Source organism: Erpetoichthys calabaricus, chromosome 11, assembly GCF_900747795.2.
Source record: "Erpetoichthys calabaricus chromosome 11, fErpCal1.3, whole genome shotgun sequence".
Classification (NCBI taxonomy): domain Eukaryota; kingdom Metazoa; phylum Chordata; class Cladistia; order Polypteriformes; family Polypteridae; genus Erpetoichthys; species Erpetoichthys calabaricus.
The window spans coordinates 145,929,335-145,947,079 of record NC_041404.2 but is presented as its reverse complement, the minus strand read 5'-3'; the positions used below and the strand labels follow the sequence as shown (position 1 = coordinate 145,947,079).

Genomic DNA, 17,745 nt, shown 5'->3' with positions numbered 1-17,745 from the left:
AAATATTGAAATGTAGAGGTGTCAGGTAACTGAAAGGAACAACTCTGGGCATCTCTCTCCTAGGAGGATTTGTTTTGCCGACGTGCTCACATCGCGTTTGTATTAGCGGCTAAGCAAGTGTCTCTTTCTTCGGAGGTTTCATTTTGCCGATGTGCTCGCATCGCTCGTGCATTAGCGGCGGGCGGAAAAATTAAAGGGATACTGTTTTGCCGATGTGCTTGTCTCGCTTGCGTAAGGGTTTTTCTTTCGTTTCTTAGTGGTTTTACTTTGGTAACAGAGTCGCTTTCTTCTTCTGACTTGTTAACTCGGGGGTGCCTTGCCGGCTCTCTGAGCTTCATAATGTAGTAGTCTCGCACTTCCGGGCTGGACAAACGGGCACACACACTTCCACACGTAGACGTTTATATGTAAGAAAAGTCTAATATCTAGGGAAGTGTATTAGGGCCATGGAGAAGAGAAAAAAAATACGGACACAGTGATGAATAAAAAAAGTGTATGTTGAGAATAAAGTCGACATTTCCACTTTAAACCCTTGTTTTTTCTCTCTCTAGTTGAACTTTGCCATGTCGTGAATTTCATTTTAAAATCAATGTTTAATTCACTAGATATTCTCAAACCCCATCATAACTAATACAGTACATTAAATACTTTGTATTAAGTGTTCCCCGACCCAGTTGTTAATTGCTACGTGCTTCTTAAACTGACTTTCTGTTGCACTGAGAGGAGGCGCAGGCAGTGATCGCCACACAGAATACATTCACATTTTAATATTCCTGCTCTCTGCACATTTAGAAGGCAAAGATAAACACTTAATTACATTTTCATGATGAAATGCATTAAAGCATGTATTAAACATGTGGGGCGGGGGGATATGGTGGCGTGGTGGTAGTGCTGCTCCCTCGCAGTAAGGGGTCCCAGGTGTACGTTCAGTGTAGAGAACCTTAATGGCAGGTGTAACAAGGCTCCAAAAAGCTGTATGAATGGGTATCGCACTGGTTTAACTGAAAATTTGTGTAAGTGTTGGGTTTGTGAGCTGCTGGTTGGAGACACAAACACAGAATTCAATGGATGTTCTTCTGAGTGGGCTTTCTTTACTGCAGGAGTGCTGTCTCTGTCAAACATGCCAAACTCAGTGCGATACCCATTCATACATCCAGCTTTTTGGAGCCTCGTCACACCTGCCATAAAGGTTCTCTACACTGAACGTACACCTGGGACCCCCTTGCTGCGAGGCAGCAGCAGCACATCCTCCACACCATCGTGTCCTCACATGTTTAATACCTGATTTAAAACATTTCATCATGAAAATAATATCAAGTAGTCATCTTAGCATTCTAAATGTTCAGAGAGCAGGAATATCATGAAATTAATGTATTCTGTGTGGCGATCGCTGCCTGCGCCTCCTCTCAGCGCAAGAGGAAGTCAGTTTAAGAAGCGCGTAGCGATTAACTGGGTCGGGGAACACTTAACACAAAGCATTTAATGTGCTACGTTAGTTATGATGGGGTTTGAGAAAATCTATAAAGCATTGATTGTTAAGATGAAGTTAACGACGTTCTACTTTAATGACAAAATTAACTGAGAGTAAAGTCAACATGCCGACTTTAATCTTAACATAAGCGTCAAGATTAAAGTGGAAATGTCGAGAATAAAGTCGACATGTTGACTTTACTCTCATAGTTTATTTTGTACTACGTTTAGTTTATTTTGACGTACTTTTTTTCTTCACTGTGTCCATGTTTTTTTTTTCCTTCTCCGTGGCCCTAATACACTTCCATAATTATATTATAGTTCTTCTTATACCTGTTGGGTTGAACTACCCCCACCCTTGAAATTTCTGTATATGCAACATCTGTCCAACCTGTTTGATCACAGGATGTCCGCTGACTTCTTAAGTCATCTTTCAGTACATTTTGTGTATTACATCTGTCTTTGTTCTCTTGTTTTCTTGATATGCCTGAATTGGTTTCTGAACCCTTTATCCTGTTTCTTTAAGATGAATGTTAAATATTTTAATATGGAAAGTATATCAAAACACTTTATCCTAAATGACTATGTGACCACCAGAGTCTAATTTTTCTCCCACAAAACCAAAAAGGTAAAGTACAAGAAACTAAACACATTTACTCGTGCAACATCAGCATTGGCAAGGATAAATTAGTTTAGTAAAATACCTCCAGCGTGGGCCAGTGGTACCACCATGCCTCTTTTCAGTGAGTGGGCTCAAGTTTGAATGATCTGTGGCTTCCTCCCGTAGTCCAAAGACATGCAGGGTGGGTGGATTGTCCCCGAGTATGTATGCATGTGTGTGCTTACCATGTGGCAGACATTCACCCATTGCTTGTTGTTTTGGTGCCAGCTTCACTGTGAACCTGCTCTGGAAAAGTCAGTTTGGAAGATGAAGGATCAGATAGATGAAAAAATAATATCTCAATACTGAAACAACCTCTAGAGCAGCTTTAGGAGTGGCCCCCAGGCCTAAAGTGCACCCTTACACAAAGGTTGTCAGACTTCCTGCTTAGACAGATATGACACTCTGGGGAGGAAATGACCAAAAAAAAAAAAGGCAAGGAGGTCATACTTGTTACTTTTAGACATCTTCACCTTTGAAAAATTTGGAAATCATCCGAGAACATGTTAGTGAATGATTTGCAATTGAAAAGGCATCAACTGAACAACCAAAAAGTGCCCAAGGAAACAAATGTTTATATATATATATATAAATACCCACAATGCATCCAGAATCCTGTTACAAGTGGAAGATGTTAAACACTTTAAGCCAGTTACTTTGTTTGTTATGAATAAAAGTGATGGAACCAGATGTGGAGGTATATTAGTAGGCAACATGTGTCTGGATTGGGTTTAATTAGCACCTGAAGTATCTGATGTTTATTTTCAAAAACCTTTTGATAAATTGCCACTTAATGTTAACAAACTACAAGAAGTGGGACTTCAAAGGAGCACAGCCTAGAATGGCACAAAGCAAATGACTGTAGTGCAAGTGGTGAACCCTAGGGGGAGAAGTGATGGGGCTGCTGCTCAATTTTAATTTCCATCAGTGATCTTGGTGAGAATGTGAACAAGCTGGTCAAGTTTGCAGATCAATAGGTAGACAAGCTGGGGTCAGCAGAATTGAACCCAGACAAATTCCAGAGCTGGGCAGGTATTTTACTTCATTTACCTGCAGTAAATATTAAGGTACAACTGCTTAAAAAGCCAGATACAAATTTGATTTATATAGACCTACAATATGAGGAAACAAGGGGAGGACAAAAATCAATAGCACTTAATTTTAGGCCATAAAAAGCTCCTCTGAGACCTCAATAGGAACACCTTGTGCAGGTCTGGTCTCCACCATCCAGACCATAGCTGACTGATGTTAAATTCTGCAGTTATTTTTCCCCCTCCCCTATATATATGGCATCCAAAACAAGTGTCTGCAGAACACTGAAGGAGGTTTGGCATCTTGGACACAAGTCCTATTATCTTGTAACTAGAATGTGCTTTTATCATCTTCTGCTTCCACGCACTACTGCCCGAGACAGTTGTCTCAAAGCCATGGTTACATGAAGCAAGTTACCAATTAGTGTAAAGAAGCAGGCCCACCAACCCAGAGAGATAAATTCAGACAGGGACCGACTAGCCAAGTAAGGCTTGCTCAAGAGATGTCATGCTAACCACATCTGGACTACAATGTGCAATTCGATTGAGATTCCTAAGTGGTCACCAATTCATAAGCCAGCGTTTCTCAACCTTTAAGTCTTTGCGACCTGGGTTTTCATAACAGTTTTAAATCGCGCCCCCCCCCCCCCCCCCCAACTTTTTTTGAAAAGAGCCCACTAATACCAATTTGTTTTTTTAATTAGACATATCATAGATGCATATTTTATTATACCTACTTTTATTGACCTTTAACTGTTTTTCTAGTATCAGAATGTAGTTTAAGTTAATTTGTTTTGGTTTCAATAGAGGTTTTCATATTTTCAATTCTTGTGAAAAAAAGAAAACATTTTTGTGCCCCCCTAGGGGGGCCCGCCCCACAGTTTGAGAACCACTGTCCTAAGCTGTGCACAGAAGAAAAAAGCTTGGTTTAAACCCTGCCTAAATTTGCATGTTCTCCCTATTTCTATCCCACATACAGATTTAGCAGATAGGGATTCTTGATTAATGCAGTATTCAGAATCTGGCTGTACAGTCTCAAGATGGACCAGAGGCTCAGTTTTCTTGAGGATCCTTGAAAAGATGTTAAGATTTAAGAGTCCTAGTAGACAATCCTTATATATAAAACAAACCTAAAAAATGTCTAAAACCAGAGAGCATCCACCAAAATATGAGCGACTTGGCAGCTGCCAACAGTAGCAGGCACAAGGCTTAAGGCCGGGGATAAGCTCAAGTTAAGACCTACAAAATCAGGTACTGAATTCAGTGCTAAAATACAACTTCAGAATCAACATTTTCAGAGAACATTTTTGTTTTAACTCAAAACATTGTCAAATTCCACTTTATTAGCTGGTTCTACACTATCTTTAGTGGAGAGACCCAATTAGTTAGATATATAAAAAAAGGCTGCAAGTGACTACAGATTGCCAGGTTTTAAGCTTTATTGACCCCAAAATGTTTAGGAGGTGGATGCAACAGATGCCTGGGTCCGCTGTACAGGTACTCTGGTGTGGGTCTTGGCCAAGTGATCAGTGAACTCCTGAAAAGAGAAGGAACAAAACAGACATTAAAGCCCAGGTTACTATATCAGCAAACATCCATGCCACTATTTGTCATGACTGACATGGCAGAAATATTGTAAATGGAAAACCAGGCATTAGCGCCTCCAACCCAAATAGGACTGTTGTTAGCAAAGACCCCTTTAAAAAAAAATAAAATACATTTTATCTTACAGCTTCAATTGCCAGAGTCAAGTACGTACCTGGTAAGGAGATTTGGTGAAGACGGTCTCCTTCCAGAAATCAGGAGTTAGATAACTGTAAGTCTTTGAAATTGCATCAAAGGTAGCCTTGGCTGTAAATTGAAAAAAAAATAAAATGATGAGAAATGAAGTGGCCTTTGGTAAAGTGAAAACAAAACACTTAATATGCTGTCGAGTTCCAAAAACGCAATGGGAGGACCACAAAAGAAGTTCTCCCGCTGTCAATTTCGGACTCTCTTACTTTCTCTCCCGATTTACGTCAATTACACCACAGACAAAGATGCAATTGTGCAGAGTTGAGAGAGCAGTTCTTAGCAGCACACAATAACATTTAAAAATGTGTTCATTCACTACTTAGTACTTACTCCAACTCATCTGCACTATTCCCCATTTCCCCAGCTTTCAGTTTTGACAAGCCAAGCAAACGGGACTCTACTTTAAACCTGGGTGATAATCGGTCTTAATTTTAAATTGCTTCATTCTATGGCAAAACACCAGCCCAAGACTCTTTACAAGTAGAGACAGACAGTACACATGGATTTATTTTTACAGGTGGTGCACTGCTAGGTTAACCTGGAGGCAGAAACTGGACCAGTAATCTTCAGGTGACAAGTCTTTAGTCCCTACACAAACCAAACAAGCAACCACACTACTGTGGAAGGTCAAACAAAACTGAGCACACATTGCCCTGCAGACATCAAGAACCAATTGTTTGAATTATGTTGCATCTTTCTAATGTGAACTTCATTCCAAAATTGTTTACAGTAATCCCTCGCTATATCGCGCTTCGCCTTTTGCGGCTTCACTCCATCGCAGATTTTATATGTGAGCATATTTAAATATATATCGCGGATTTTTTGCTGGTTCGCAGATTTCTGCGGACAATGGGTCTTTTAATTTCTGGTACATGCTTCCTCAGTTGGTTTGCCCAGTTGATTTCATACAAGGGACGCTATTGGCAGATGGCTGAGAAGCTACCCAACTTACTTTTCTCTGTCTCTCTTGCGCTGACTTTCTCTGATCCTGACGTAGGGGGATTGAGCAGGGGGGCTGTTCGCACACCTAGACGATACGGAGCTCGTCTAAAAATGCTGAAAGATTATCTTCACGTTGCTATCTTTTGTGCAGCTGCTTCCTGAAACGACATGCTGCACGGTGCTTCGCATACTTAAAAGCTCGAAGGGCACGTATTGATTTTTGATTGAAAAACAAACTGTCTCTCTCTCTCTCTCTCTCTGCTCCTGACGGAGGGGGTGTGAGCTGCCGCCTTCAACAGCTTTGTGCCGCGATACTTCGCATACTTAAAAGCCAAACAGCCCTATTGATTTGTTTGCTTTTCTCTATCTCTGACATGCTCTGCTCCTGACGCGCACTCCTTTGAAGAGGAAGATATGTTTGCATTCTTTTAATTGAGACAGAACTGTCATCTCTGTCTTGTCATGGAGCACAGTTTAAACTTTTGAAAAAAAGAGACAAATGTTTGTTTGCAGTGTTTGAATAATGTTCCTGTCTCTCTACAACCTCCTGTGTTTCTGTGCAAATCTGTGACCCAAGCATGACAATATAAAAATAACCATATAAACATATGGTTTCTACTTCGCGGGTGGCTCTGGAACGCAACCCCCACGATGGAGGAGGGATTACTGTATACCAAAATTTAAAACATCAACAAGTCTGCTGCCACATTAAATGACCTTGAACTTTCAGAGAAGTGCTGTGGCATGGATGTTAAGGTATTCTATGAAAGTCAACTCATTCAGGGAGATCTGGCTTAAGTAGACAAACTATGATCATTTTTTTTTTGGACACATTTCAATTACAAGGAGGTGCTGAGCCAGAATGAAGGAAAAAAACACTTTCAACTTAAATGACATTTCCATAACAGTTTTCATGTTTTAGATCTAGCAAGCATCCAGTTGAAAGAACAACTGTCCACTTTTTTTCATGAACTGCACTGCTTTCTTTATGGAGACCTAGTGAGGGCTAACTGGAAGGGTTAGGTTTCTCTCTGCATTCTCAGTAGTTTTGATGACGCTAACCAAGAACACACGCAAGTTAATCTGCAGTCCGATTACCTGATTGGTAAAAAAGTGATCTCACAGAACGAGTCCACCATGTTCTCCTGGAGGTACAAAATGGCACCTCCACTAAGACATATAGCATTATGGCAACATCAGTATTAACACTGGCCAACCACATAAAAATCAGCTAGAATTTCAGAAGCAAGCAGTTCTCAAAGTAATACACTAGATATTACATAATATATTTGGGTCTTATTCCAGTTACATCAGTACTGTGCAACAGTTGTAATTCCAAGCTCTAAGATTTGATAAAGAGAAAAAGTATTTAGAAAAGAAAAAAAAAAACTGTCCATTTAAAAAAAAAAAAAAAAATCAAACTTTACATTTAACACTTGCAAAAAAGTTCTTCTTACCGAAATTTCCCAATGTGGCAGTGCAGCCCCTGGCTGAAGTGTAGCAGTCATCAATACCTGCCATCATAAGCAATTTCTTGGGCACAGGTGCAGACACAATGCCAGTACCACGGGGGGCTGGGATTAATCGCACTAGAACTGAGCCACAGCGACCAGTCACCTAAGCAAATGAGGGGGAAAGAAAAAACAACACCATTAATAGTGTAACAAAAGCAACAAAGGACAGGGGGCTCAGGTAATCACATTCAAGGATGTCAAGAGTGTGTATTCAAAACCATCAAAAATGTATTTATAGGCTTACTTTGCAAGGGACGGTGTGTGGTTTGCCGATCTTGTTTCCCCAATATCCTCGTCTGACTGGCACAATGGACAATTTGGCCAGAATGATGGCTCCCCTAATGGCTGTAGCAACTTCCTTGGAGCACTTTACTCCAAGACCTACATGGCCATTGTAATCACCAATAGCAACAAAGGCCTGATGGGAGAAAAACCAAGGAAAAAAATCCATAAATATAATTTAAACAGAAATACGACGGTATACAAGCCATTAACTAACTACTGGGCCCAAGTATACCTTAAACCTGGTTCTCTGCCCGGCTCTGGTCTGCTTTTGGACAGGCATGATCTTAAGAACCTCATCCTTCAGTGATGAGCCAAGAAAGAAGTCAATAATCTCAGACTCCTGAAAAAACAAATACACCGTTTATATATAAAAAAAATAAAAAATAAAAACACTACAGCATAATCAAACTGTGGAACTCACAAATGATCAGAAGGTGGTACACTAAAAATTGAAAGTGAATTGAACTCCTACCTTGATGGGGAGAGAGTAGAGATAAATTTCCTCTAGGGACTTTATCTTCATGTCCTTGACAAGGCGGCCAAGCTTGGTCACTGGTACCCACTACGGAGAAACATATTGTCACACTGAAAAATCATTGCTTTACACGGTTTGCTCCTTGATATTTTATACTAGCTGCACGTGGTCTTCGGTACAAAAAAAACAACCCAAAGACACCCTAACAGCTTTTACTATATTCGTGAACTTGGAGAGGCGTCAGCTAACTCTTCAGCATTACCCAGAGCAGAGGACATGGACCCACCCGTGCTTGCTGTCTCAATGGCTTTCGTAAGAAGACACAGGCGATACCTTATTTTAGCCAGGTCACTGGCATACAAGTCCTATTAATCTCTGTCGTGAGAAAATACCTCCAGACTTGCATTGTTGCAAATTTAAATGTGCTTGCATGCGCCATCTACTGGCTGTGGTTGAGCAGAGTGGACTGCTCCATACACACACATGCACCCACCCCTTTCATTTATATACAGTATCTCACAGAAGCGAGTACACCCCTCACATTTTTGTAAATATTATATCTTTTCATGGGACAACACTGAAGAGGACACTTTGATACAATGTAAAGTAGTCAGTGTAGAGCTTGTATAAACAAGTGTAAATTTGCTGTCCCCTCAAAATAACTTAAAACACAGCCATTAATGTCTAAACCGCTGGCAACAAAAGCGAGTACACCCCTAACTGAAAAATGTCCAAAGTGTCAATATTTTCAGTGGCCATCATTATTTTCCAGCACTGCCTTAACTCTCTTGGGCATGGAGTTCACTAGAGCTTCACAGGTTTCCACTCTGGATGTTTGAGACCTTGTGCTCTAACATTTAACACACCTGTTCCCCATTCAACCGGAGACCTTGTAACACTAACAAGTCACATGACACTGGGGAGGGAAAATGGCTACATGTACTGTGACATACTGAAGCAGAGCATGATCCCTTCCCTTCAGAAACTGAACATGATAACGACCCCAAACATCTCCAAGACGACCACTGCCTTGCTAAAGAAACTGAGGGTAAAGGTGCTGGACTGGCCAAGCAGGTCTCCAGACCTAAACCCTATTGAGCATCTGTGGGGCATCCTCAAACGGAAGGAAGACCACAAGGTCTCTAACATCCACCAGCTCCGTGTCGTCGTCATGAAGGAGTGGAAACCTGTGAGGCTCTAGTGAACTCCATGCGCCCAAGAGAGTTAAGGCAGTGCTGGAAAATAATGGTGGCCACTCAAAATATTGACACTTTGGGCACAATTTGGACATTTTTCACTTATGGGTGTACTCACTTTTGTTACCAGCAGTTTAGACATTAATGGTGGTGTGTAGAGTTATTTTGAGGGGACAGCAAATTTACACTGTTATACAAGCTGTACGCTGACTACATTGTATCAAAGTGTCATATATTCAGTGCTGTCCCATGAAAAGATAATTTACAAAAATATGAGGGGTGTACTCACGTTTGTGAGATACCGTATGTCTAATAGGATCCTAAGAACTAAAGATGTGGTTACCATTGAAATATGTCTAGAGCAAGAATTTCACAATCTTCCCAAACTACAATTTAAATCTGACACAAATAAAAAGAACCACAACGCTATTTCTACTTGTGAACTTGGGTTTGGTGGGTCCAGGAAAGAAACATTCAAATGTAAAAACGCACTCACTGAACAACTTAGGCTGTAAAGCTTTAAGTTAGCATAGTATAGCTAGACAATTGTATCATTTTGCAATGTAAAAAGTTAAAGGGATAGAATGTACCACCATGCACCTCATGCAAATAAATCAATGTACAAAATCTTTCAATACATGTACATTCAATGGGGGTTTGGGGAGGGGGTATTACATATTGGCATAACAAAGTTTAAACAAAAACAAAAAAAAAACACCACCTATGAGTAGTATTGCCAGCTCTTCTAATGTTTAAAATTGTTCAGTGGATTATAAACTGACTTCAAGACATTTTCCTTTGTTTCCAAAATAATGCAAATTAACTCTGCAACTACTACCACATGTTGTGGTACACACCAGTCTCTGCTAGGAACACCTTACTTTACACCATAGCTTTCTCATGGTTACCAATTAGCGGTGTTCTAGAACTCTATAGTTCACAATATTCAAACAATACCAATGTCCATCCTTCCTTCCTTTTCAGCACATATACAAATAAATGTTGACAGGTCAATAAACTGTTGTGTGCAACAAAATCATTTAAGTAGAAATACCATTCTGAGGTTGACTTGAATAACTATATACAGCTGTACATATGTGTGTGTGTGAGGGGGGGGCCCCTATGATGTACTGGTACCCAGTCCAGAGCCATTTACAGTCCTGCATCCAGTGCTGCCTGGACTGGCTCCTGTCCCCAGCACCCCTGAACTGGACTAATGGGATCTGGGAAATATTTTGCTTAGAATCTCATCTCTCCCAACCATATAAAATGTCATTTACCTCCTTGTCATCAGACTTGCCACCACGGGCCCCACGGCCTCTGCCTCGTCCCCTACCGCGGCCCCGACCACGACCACGGCCTCCAGAACCAAAGCCTCCACGGAAGCCTCCTCTACCACCGGCGTCGTCCGCCATTTGCTGCAAAAGAGAAAAGACCAAATTAATATTTTATTACATAATTTTATAAATCTTAAAAAGTTTGGCAGCATGCTACACACAAGGTATTTTAATTATTTTGCCAGTATTTTTATTCTACTTGGAAAAAGAAAAAAAATCATGACTAAGTTCTGGATGATTTAAGAAAGGTTGACAACGAACAAAACGAAACAAGTGGCACATTTCCAACCAACTTAAAATTTGAAGATGATATGGATTTAATAACAGAAAAACTACAAAAACTAGCTGGAGTTTTTTTTACAAAACCTATTAAACACTAATGGAATGTCCATCAATAGAAAGATGGACACTATGTTGTTTTCAAAGGAAATAAAAAAAATAGTAAGCTAAAGATAACCTTGTCCATATTCACAGCAAAAACAAAACTAACGGATTTGAAATGAAGTTACAGATATGCGATTACAATCAGATGGCATGATAAACTATGCATGAGAATAGTGAGGTAAACACAGCAAGTACAGTCGATGTGATTAGGAGCAGATAGATAATATTGTTTGACATTATAAGAAGAGATATAGGAAGAGTGCTGGAGTAGGGACATCTAGATTGAAGTAAAACAGAAGGGGTACACTGCAACTGGTCAGTGCCTCAACGGACTATTGATCTCAAAACGGATCAAAAATCAAGAATTCGATAACTTTTAAAAAAGGTAAATCACCCCCCCCCCCGGTAAAACGCTTTTTGATTCAAGCATTTTACTTGAAACCGTAAGGCCACCCGTTTCAATCCCAAACTCGGACAAAAACGTAACCCTAAGCGATCATTTAACCAACTGTGATTCACATGTACATTATACTTGTACGACGTTTTGGTTAAGGTTGACCGCCAATTACAAAACAAATATAAAGAGTTAAATTTAATCGGTGGAGTAAAATTGTTAAAATAACACCATTTACCAGCTCTACTCGTTGAGCAATTGCAGTTTCTATTGCGGTTTAATTTTTTTACGGTTTCTCTAGATACTCGAACCTAAGACGTATATCCACGTTTGACAGTCCATTACGCCAACGCAAATACATAACAAGGTCGTTAAGGTTTAATGCGACTACTTAATTATACTTACTCAAAAAAGCAAGAAATCTGCTTACTCTGGGTCTTTATTTTACAAGTGCACAAGATCGGATACAAACCAATTCCTACCAACAGCTACACGTTAACATGAAACAACACGACTAATTTAGCGTTCAAATAACGAGAGCCCGGTGTGCTTGAGGCCCTTATGCGGCCTACACGCAGCATCACAATCATCTTTCACAAAATATATTCAATTGTAGGCGAATCCACGAAATACGTATATAAGAATAAATTTTGGGTACATCCCAACACATTATGGCATAACCCATCTTAAATTAGAAAAAGATGTCTAAAATAAAAAATGGATTACTACTAGAACAACTCCTCACACTTACGTGATATTTTCGAAAAGAAGGAGGAAGTGAGGGCGGGACTTGAATTTAAAGGAGAATGTCTCGCGCGATTACAATAACCCGGATATTACTCTATTTTAGATAGCGCGTTAATATACGCTAGCATAGTAAAGCCGCTGCCTATTTATTTTTTGCTTCGGATGTGTTAGGTAAGCAGAAACGTAAATCTCCGATGTGTAACTAATTTGAGAACATGAAACTTGCAGGATATTTGCTTTTAAGCGGTGTGTTTTCTGTATTGCGTTAGAATTGGTATACACTGAGATTATCGGTTTATCTTCCACTAAAACGGCACAGCCTGAAAATTGCCGCGGGCATTGCCATTGTCTACGGTAAGATATCTGTGCCTATATTACTATGGCGCGTCTCTCATTGCCCGTGTGCCCATCATGTGGCGATGAAACCTATGCGCCTACAAGCGTATAATTTATAGTCTGTATTGGCAGAATCTAGAGGTGTCCGAGGAGCGGGACCGACCACGAGGTCGCGTAAATGTGATTAAGTCATTCCTTGTATAGTTAAGTCTCGGTCGACCAGTTGGTGTGTTGTACTTTTAACTACAAGTCACGGATAATTTATGCAACAGCTAGTGAAACGTGGAACAGAATGTTTGGGATTTAAATCGGGCCGATCTGAAGTTTGCGTTGAACCTACACCGTCCTACGCAACGCTGGGCGGTGTTTGACACGCATGAAAAGCGACGGTTCCATTTCCCAAAGTCTGTAGGCAAGAAATAATGGCGACCAAAACCGAGCGAGTCTTACTGGAGCTTCAACTAATAAACTACGAACAGCAAATTATCTGCCTTGAACTACAACGACGGAAAAGGTTGCGTTCCCGGAGACGATGGTATGAGGACGGGAAGCGTATGACAAACGGGCTCGTGGTCATCCCGGGCGCAATGGGACATAAAGGCGGTAAATTACCTGGAATTTCAATACATCATAGCTATCTTAATGAAATTTTAAAGAAAACTATCCATTGTGATCCGTGTCTCGAATGCGTGGACCTCAAAAACCGGAGTGTTCAGGGTCTGCCTGTTTCGTAATGTTTGACTGATTTGTGCTGTTAATTGATGTCCCAACATTTTAATTGTCGAGGGTCGCAGACTTCCTGACGTGTGAACCCTCTGTGTGTGTCCTTCGCCATTTTTCGGTATCCTTGTGTATCTCAACCTGCTTCCTCATAAGTTTTCTAGCAGTTGAATGCACGTGTCAAAACCAAAATCCTGTATACTAGCACCGACCTTCCGAACTTTGAGGGATCAATATGACTTCACGATAACCCCCAATCCACACGTGTTAAGTATAAACCGAAAATGTGTATTTGAGAGTCCAAAATTTACTGCAAATGTTCATTGTGGAAGGAGGTCTTTAGAAGATAACAAAAACCTGGGGCGTTGGTCACCCCTCAAGTTGGTTTAATAAATGAAATGGTAGTGTTAAATTTGTATTGATGTGATGAGTAGCTTAATGTCCTAGTATTCTCAATGGAAGCAATAGTGAAATATAATTTTTTTTTTCCAGGTGTGGAGCACAATGGAGGCCATAATTTGAAGGATCTTGATTAAACTATGAGCTATAGAATCTTCAACTGGTACTGCTGACTAGATATGTGATCTAAATGAGAACATTTTTTTTTTTTGGGTTAATCGTTTTTATATCTACTTCTCCCTCTCCAGTAAATAAAGCTAATTTCACTTGAATTTACTGCCCTGTCATTTGTGTTCATGAACTATGCCATTTAAGAGAAATGTTGAGATCGCCAGAACTAAAACTGTTAAGACTCCTTTTGAAATACACAATTTGAGTTTGTCCGCAAACTTCAGTACAAAATCTTATCTTCCTATGTGATATACTTGCTGAACCTCTTCTTGCTTTTTGTTGTCCTTTCACTACACTCTGAGGCTCCCTGGCCTACTAGTGCCAACCAAAATGGGCTGTTGAAGGAATACTTCACCCAAGAGGGCTTTTTGTTACTTGCCCCACATAGTTTGTAGTGATGGCCAAGAAAACTTGTAATATCGTGTTGAACAGGATAATTCATTGGTTAGAAGTCCAGATCAGGAACTGATAATTCATTGACTAACTTTTCATGATCTAAGCAAATTATGTGCACAGAGAGACATTTAAAACTTAGATTAAATTAAGTATGAATGAAAACATGCCACGTACTTGTGCATGTCCCAAATGCTTCAACTAGCAGAAAGTCCATTCAAAGGAGCAGTTTCATAGACTGCCACTAAATAGTCCTGTGGTACTTTTATTAATAAAATTGTAACACCAACAAGCAGGTCTTAAATGCACATTCTGTTCCAAATGAATTTTTTTTATGAATACATTTCAGTAAAACTACATGAATGCATTTATTGGGAACATTTTGAGTGTGAGCAAGTGACAACTTGACACATGGATTATGCATCATGAGTAATGTGAAGTTTTTTCCATGGGTGTTTTTGAGATTTGCTGCTGGTCTCCATAGATATCTATTATATCGGAGCTTTTCTTATCTCTGTTCTACAAGAGAATCAACACCATTTTATCACTACCATCACTACAAACTAAAGAGGGTAAGAAACATTAACTTTTTTGGTAGAGTATTCCGTTAAAGCCTCGTACAGTATATTGTAGTAGGATTTGATGTTGAAGCTGATTTCTACTGACCTTTACCATAGATTTTATTTATTGGTACCCACAAGATAATACTGTGAATTGTGCATAAAATTATGGTATTTCTAACTTCTGTTTCAAGAGTTTCATTTAGAACACAAACTCTAGTCCTGGAGGGCTGTAGTGGCTGCAGGTTTTCATTCTAACACTTAGTGACCTGATGTGCTGCTAATTAACTTCTTTGGAATTTTAATTGACTAAGATTTGTTCCCCAGAATTTCTTCATTTCTTTTGAATTGCTTCACTTCTTTCCTTAAACCGAAATGAAAAGTGAAGTGAGTGAGCCAACAGAAGACCAACATGTCTGGTCCTCAAACCCCAACCAGTTTCACTCCAACCAGTTGGTTAATCAGGCACCGAATCTTGTTAATTAAACCTGTTCTTTAATTCTATGGCTTGTTTGCTCTCATTGTGCATTAGCAGACATGTCTTATTTTTTTTCTTCTTTAGTTTTCTAAGAGCACTGTTTAAAATGTTTTGGGGATCTGAGCAGATCAGCATTCCTGAGACTTTCATCTTTATTTTCAGATACTGTATGATGGACACAGTTTGCTGCTCATGTTTTGGTTCATTTTATATCATTTTTGTTTGACTGCTAATCAAGGAAAAAGAAACAAGGGTCTGAATCTTCAAGAGCAAGTCAATTAAAATTAATTCAAAAAGTTAATTAGCTGCAAAAACAGGTCACTAATTAAGAAAAGGGTTAGAATGAAAACCTGCAGCCACTGTGGCCCTCCAGGACTGGAGTTTTGAGATCCCTGATTTAGAAGTTTAAAAGTGTGTTGGTGGGGTATTTTTTTAAAATAATACTTTGAATCTGACTGGGTTTTGGTGAATTTACCTATGGCTTTCACAGGAAAAACAACAATTCTGAGGTTCTGTTCCCATGAAAGGAGAAGCAGCATTCTGGTAATCTGGCAACATTTGTGTAAGGGTAATATCTCTTTTGAGAGTTCTTTCTGTGAAAGGCCTTATACAGTGGGGCAAAAAAGTATTTAGTCAGCCACCAATTGTGCAAGTTCTCCCACTTAAAAAGAGAGGCCTGTAATTTTCATCATAGGTATACCTCAACTATGAGAAACAAAATGAGAAAAAAAAATCCAGAAAATCACATTTGTCTGATTTTTGAAGAATTTATTTGCAAATTATGGTGGGGAAAAAAAGTATTTGGTCAATAACAAAAGTTCATCTCAATACTTTGTTATATACCCTTTGTTGGCAATGACAGAGGTCAAACATTTTCTGTAAGTCTTCACAAGGTTTTCACACACTGTTGCTGGTATTTTGGCCCATTCCTCCATGCAGATCTCCTCTAGAGCAGTGATGTTTTGGGGCTGTCGCTGGGCAACACGGACTTTCAACTCCCCCCAAAGATTTTCTATGGGGTTGAGATCTGGAGACTGGCTAGGCCACTCCAGGACCTTGAAATGCTTCTTACGAAGCCACTCCTTCATTACCCGGGCGGTGTGTTTGGGATCTTTGTCATGCTGAAAGACCCAGCCACGTTTCATCTTCAATGCCCTTGCTGATGGAAGGAGGTTTTCACTCAAAATCTGACGATACATGGCCCCATTCATTCTTTCGTTTACACAGATCAGTCGTCCTGGTCCCTTTGCAGAAAAACAGCCCCAAAGCCTGATGTTTCCACCCCCATGCTTTACAGTAGGTATGGTGTTCTTTGGATGCAACTCAGCATTCTTTCTCCTCCAAACACGACGAGTAGAGTTTTTATCAAAAAGTTCTATTTTGGTTTTATCTGACCATATGACATTCTCCAAATCCTCTTCTGGATCATCCAAATGCTCTCTAGCAAACTTCAGACGGGCCTGCACATGTACTGGCTTAAGCAGGGGGACATGTCTGGCACTGCAGGATTTGAGTCCCTGGCGGCGTAGTGTGTTACTGATGGTAATTCACTAGGTCCCCCTGTGTGGTTCTGGGATTTTTGCTCACCGTTTTTGTGATCATTTTGACCCCACGGGGTGAGATCTTGCATGCAGCCCCAGATCAAGGGAGATTATCAGTGGTCTTGTATGTCTTCCATTTTCTAATAATTGCTCCCACAGTTGATTTCTTCACACCAAGCTGCTTACCTATTGCAGATTCAGTCTTCCCAGCCTGGTGCAGGTCTACAATTTTGTTTCTGGTGTCCTTTGACAGCTCTTTGGTCTTGGCCATAGTGGAGTTTGGAGTGTGACTGTTTGAGGTTGTGGACAGGTGTCTTTTATATTGATAACGAGTTCAAACAGGTGCCATTAATACAGGTAACGAGTGGAGGACAGAGGAGCCTCTTACAGAAGAAGTTACAGGTCTGTGAGAGCCAGAAATCATGCTTGTTTGTAGGTGAACAAATACTTATTTTCCACCATAATTTGCAAATAAATTCTTTAAAAATCAGACAATGTGATTTTCTGGATTTTTTTTCTCATTTTGTCTCTCATAGTTGAGGTATACCTATGATGAAAATTACAGGCCTCTCTCATCTTTTTAAGTGGGAGAACTTGCACAATTGGTGGCTGACTAAATACTTTTTTGCCCCACTGTAAATACAATGAGAACAGTGAGTCTACCATTGTGTGCTTCACATGGCCATTTACCCATAATTCCTGCTGTGCACAGATCCCATTTTATGTCTGCAACTGAAAGGATGTTACACAAAAGTCAGAAGTTGGAATCTCAACTCGTATTTCATCATACAAAGTTGCCGCTTTTTATTTTTGGTGAACGTGCCAGTCAGTTGTTGCAGAGCTGATAAATGGAGCCGAGTGACCATCCATTGCCAGCCCAATGAAGTTGCACAGTTTCTCAGCTGCTCGCTTTTTGG

At 40.0% G+C, this 17,745-nt stretch overlaps 2 protein-coding genes, 1 long non-coding RNA gene and 2 other non-coding genes across 5 annotated transcripts in view; 2 read left to right on the top strand and 3 right to left on the bottom strand.

Annotated features, from left to right (window-relative positions):
• The window catches only part of LOC114661106 (retinoic acid-induced protein 1), a 684,250-nt gene that overhangs the window by 115,530 nt on the left and 550,975 nt on the right, over nt 1–17,745 (bottom strand).
• On the bottom strand, nt 4,584–10,813 carry rps2 (ribosomal protein S2). The gene is made up of 7 exons (XM_028814249.2): nt 10,649–10,813; nt 8,170–8,259; nt 7,930–8,037; nt 7,657–7,830; nt 7,356–7,515; nt 4,922–5,013; nt 4,584–4,699 (listed from the first exon to the last, which is right to left on the bottom strand). Exons 1-7 carry the CDS (start codon nt 10,781–10,783, stop codon nt 4,619–4,621), a joined length of 840 nt encoding a protein of 279 aa, XP_028670082.1. The 5' UTR covers nt 10,784–10,813; the 3' UTR covers nt 4,584–4,618.
• Nucleotides 5,088–5,227, bottom strand: LOC114661442 (small nucleolar RNA SNORA64/SNORA10 family). The gene has a single exon (XR_003717829.1). It is a non-coding gene; the product is annotated as a small nucleolar RNA SNORA64/SNORA10 family (small nucleolar RNA).
• Nucleotides 12,069–13,957, top strand: LOC127529607 (uncharacterized). Its single transcript, XR_007936228.1, has 2 exons — nt 12,069–13,169; nt 13,779–13,957. It is a non-coding gene; the product is annotated as an uncharacterized LOC127529607 (long non-coding RNA).
• On the top strand, nt 12,546–12,672 carry LOC114661450 (small nucleolar RNA ACA64). Its single transcript, XR_003717836.1, has one exon. It is a non-coding gene; the product is annotated as a small nucleolar RNA ACA64 (small nucleolar RNA).

Bases quoted from the DNA above. Each gene is read 5' to 3' on its own strand.
- rps2 (XM_028814249.2), bottom strand. From the start codon at position 10,783: ATGGCGGACGACGCCGGTGGTAGAGGAGGCTTCCGTGGAGGCTTTGGT. The intron at 8,260-10,648 runs GTAAATGACATT...GTTTCTCCGTAG, and splicing joins GCAAGTCTGATGACAAGGAG to TGGGTACCAGTGACCAAGCT. The intron at 8,038-8,169 runs GTAGGAGTTCAA...TTGTTTTTTCAG, and splicing joins TCTACTCTCTCCCCATCAAG to GAGTCTGAGATTATTGACTT.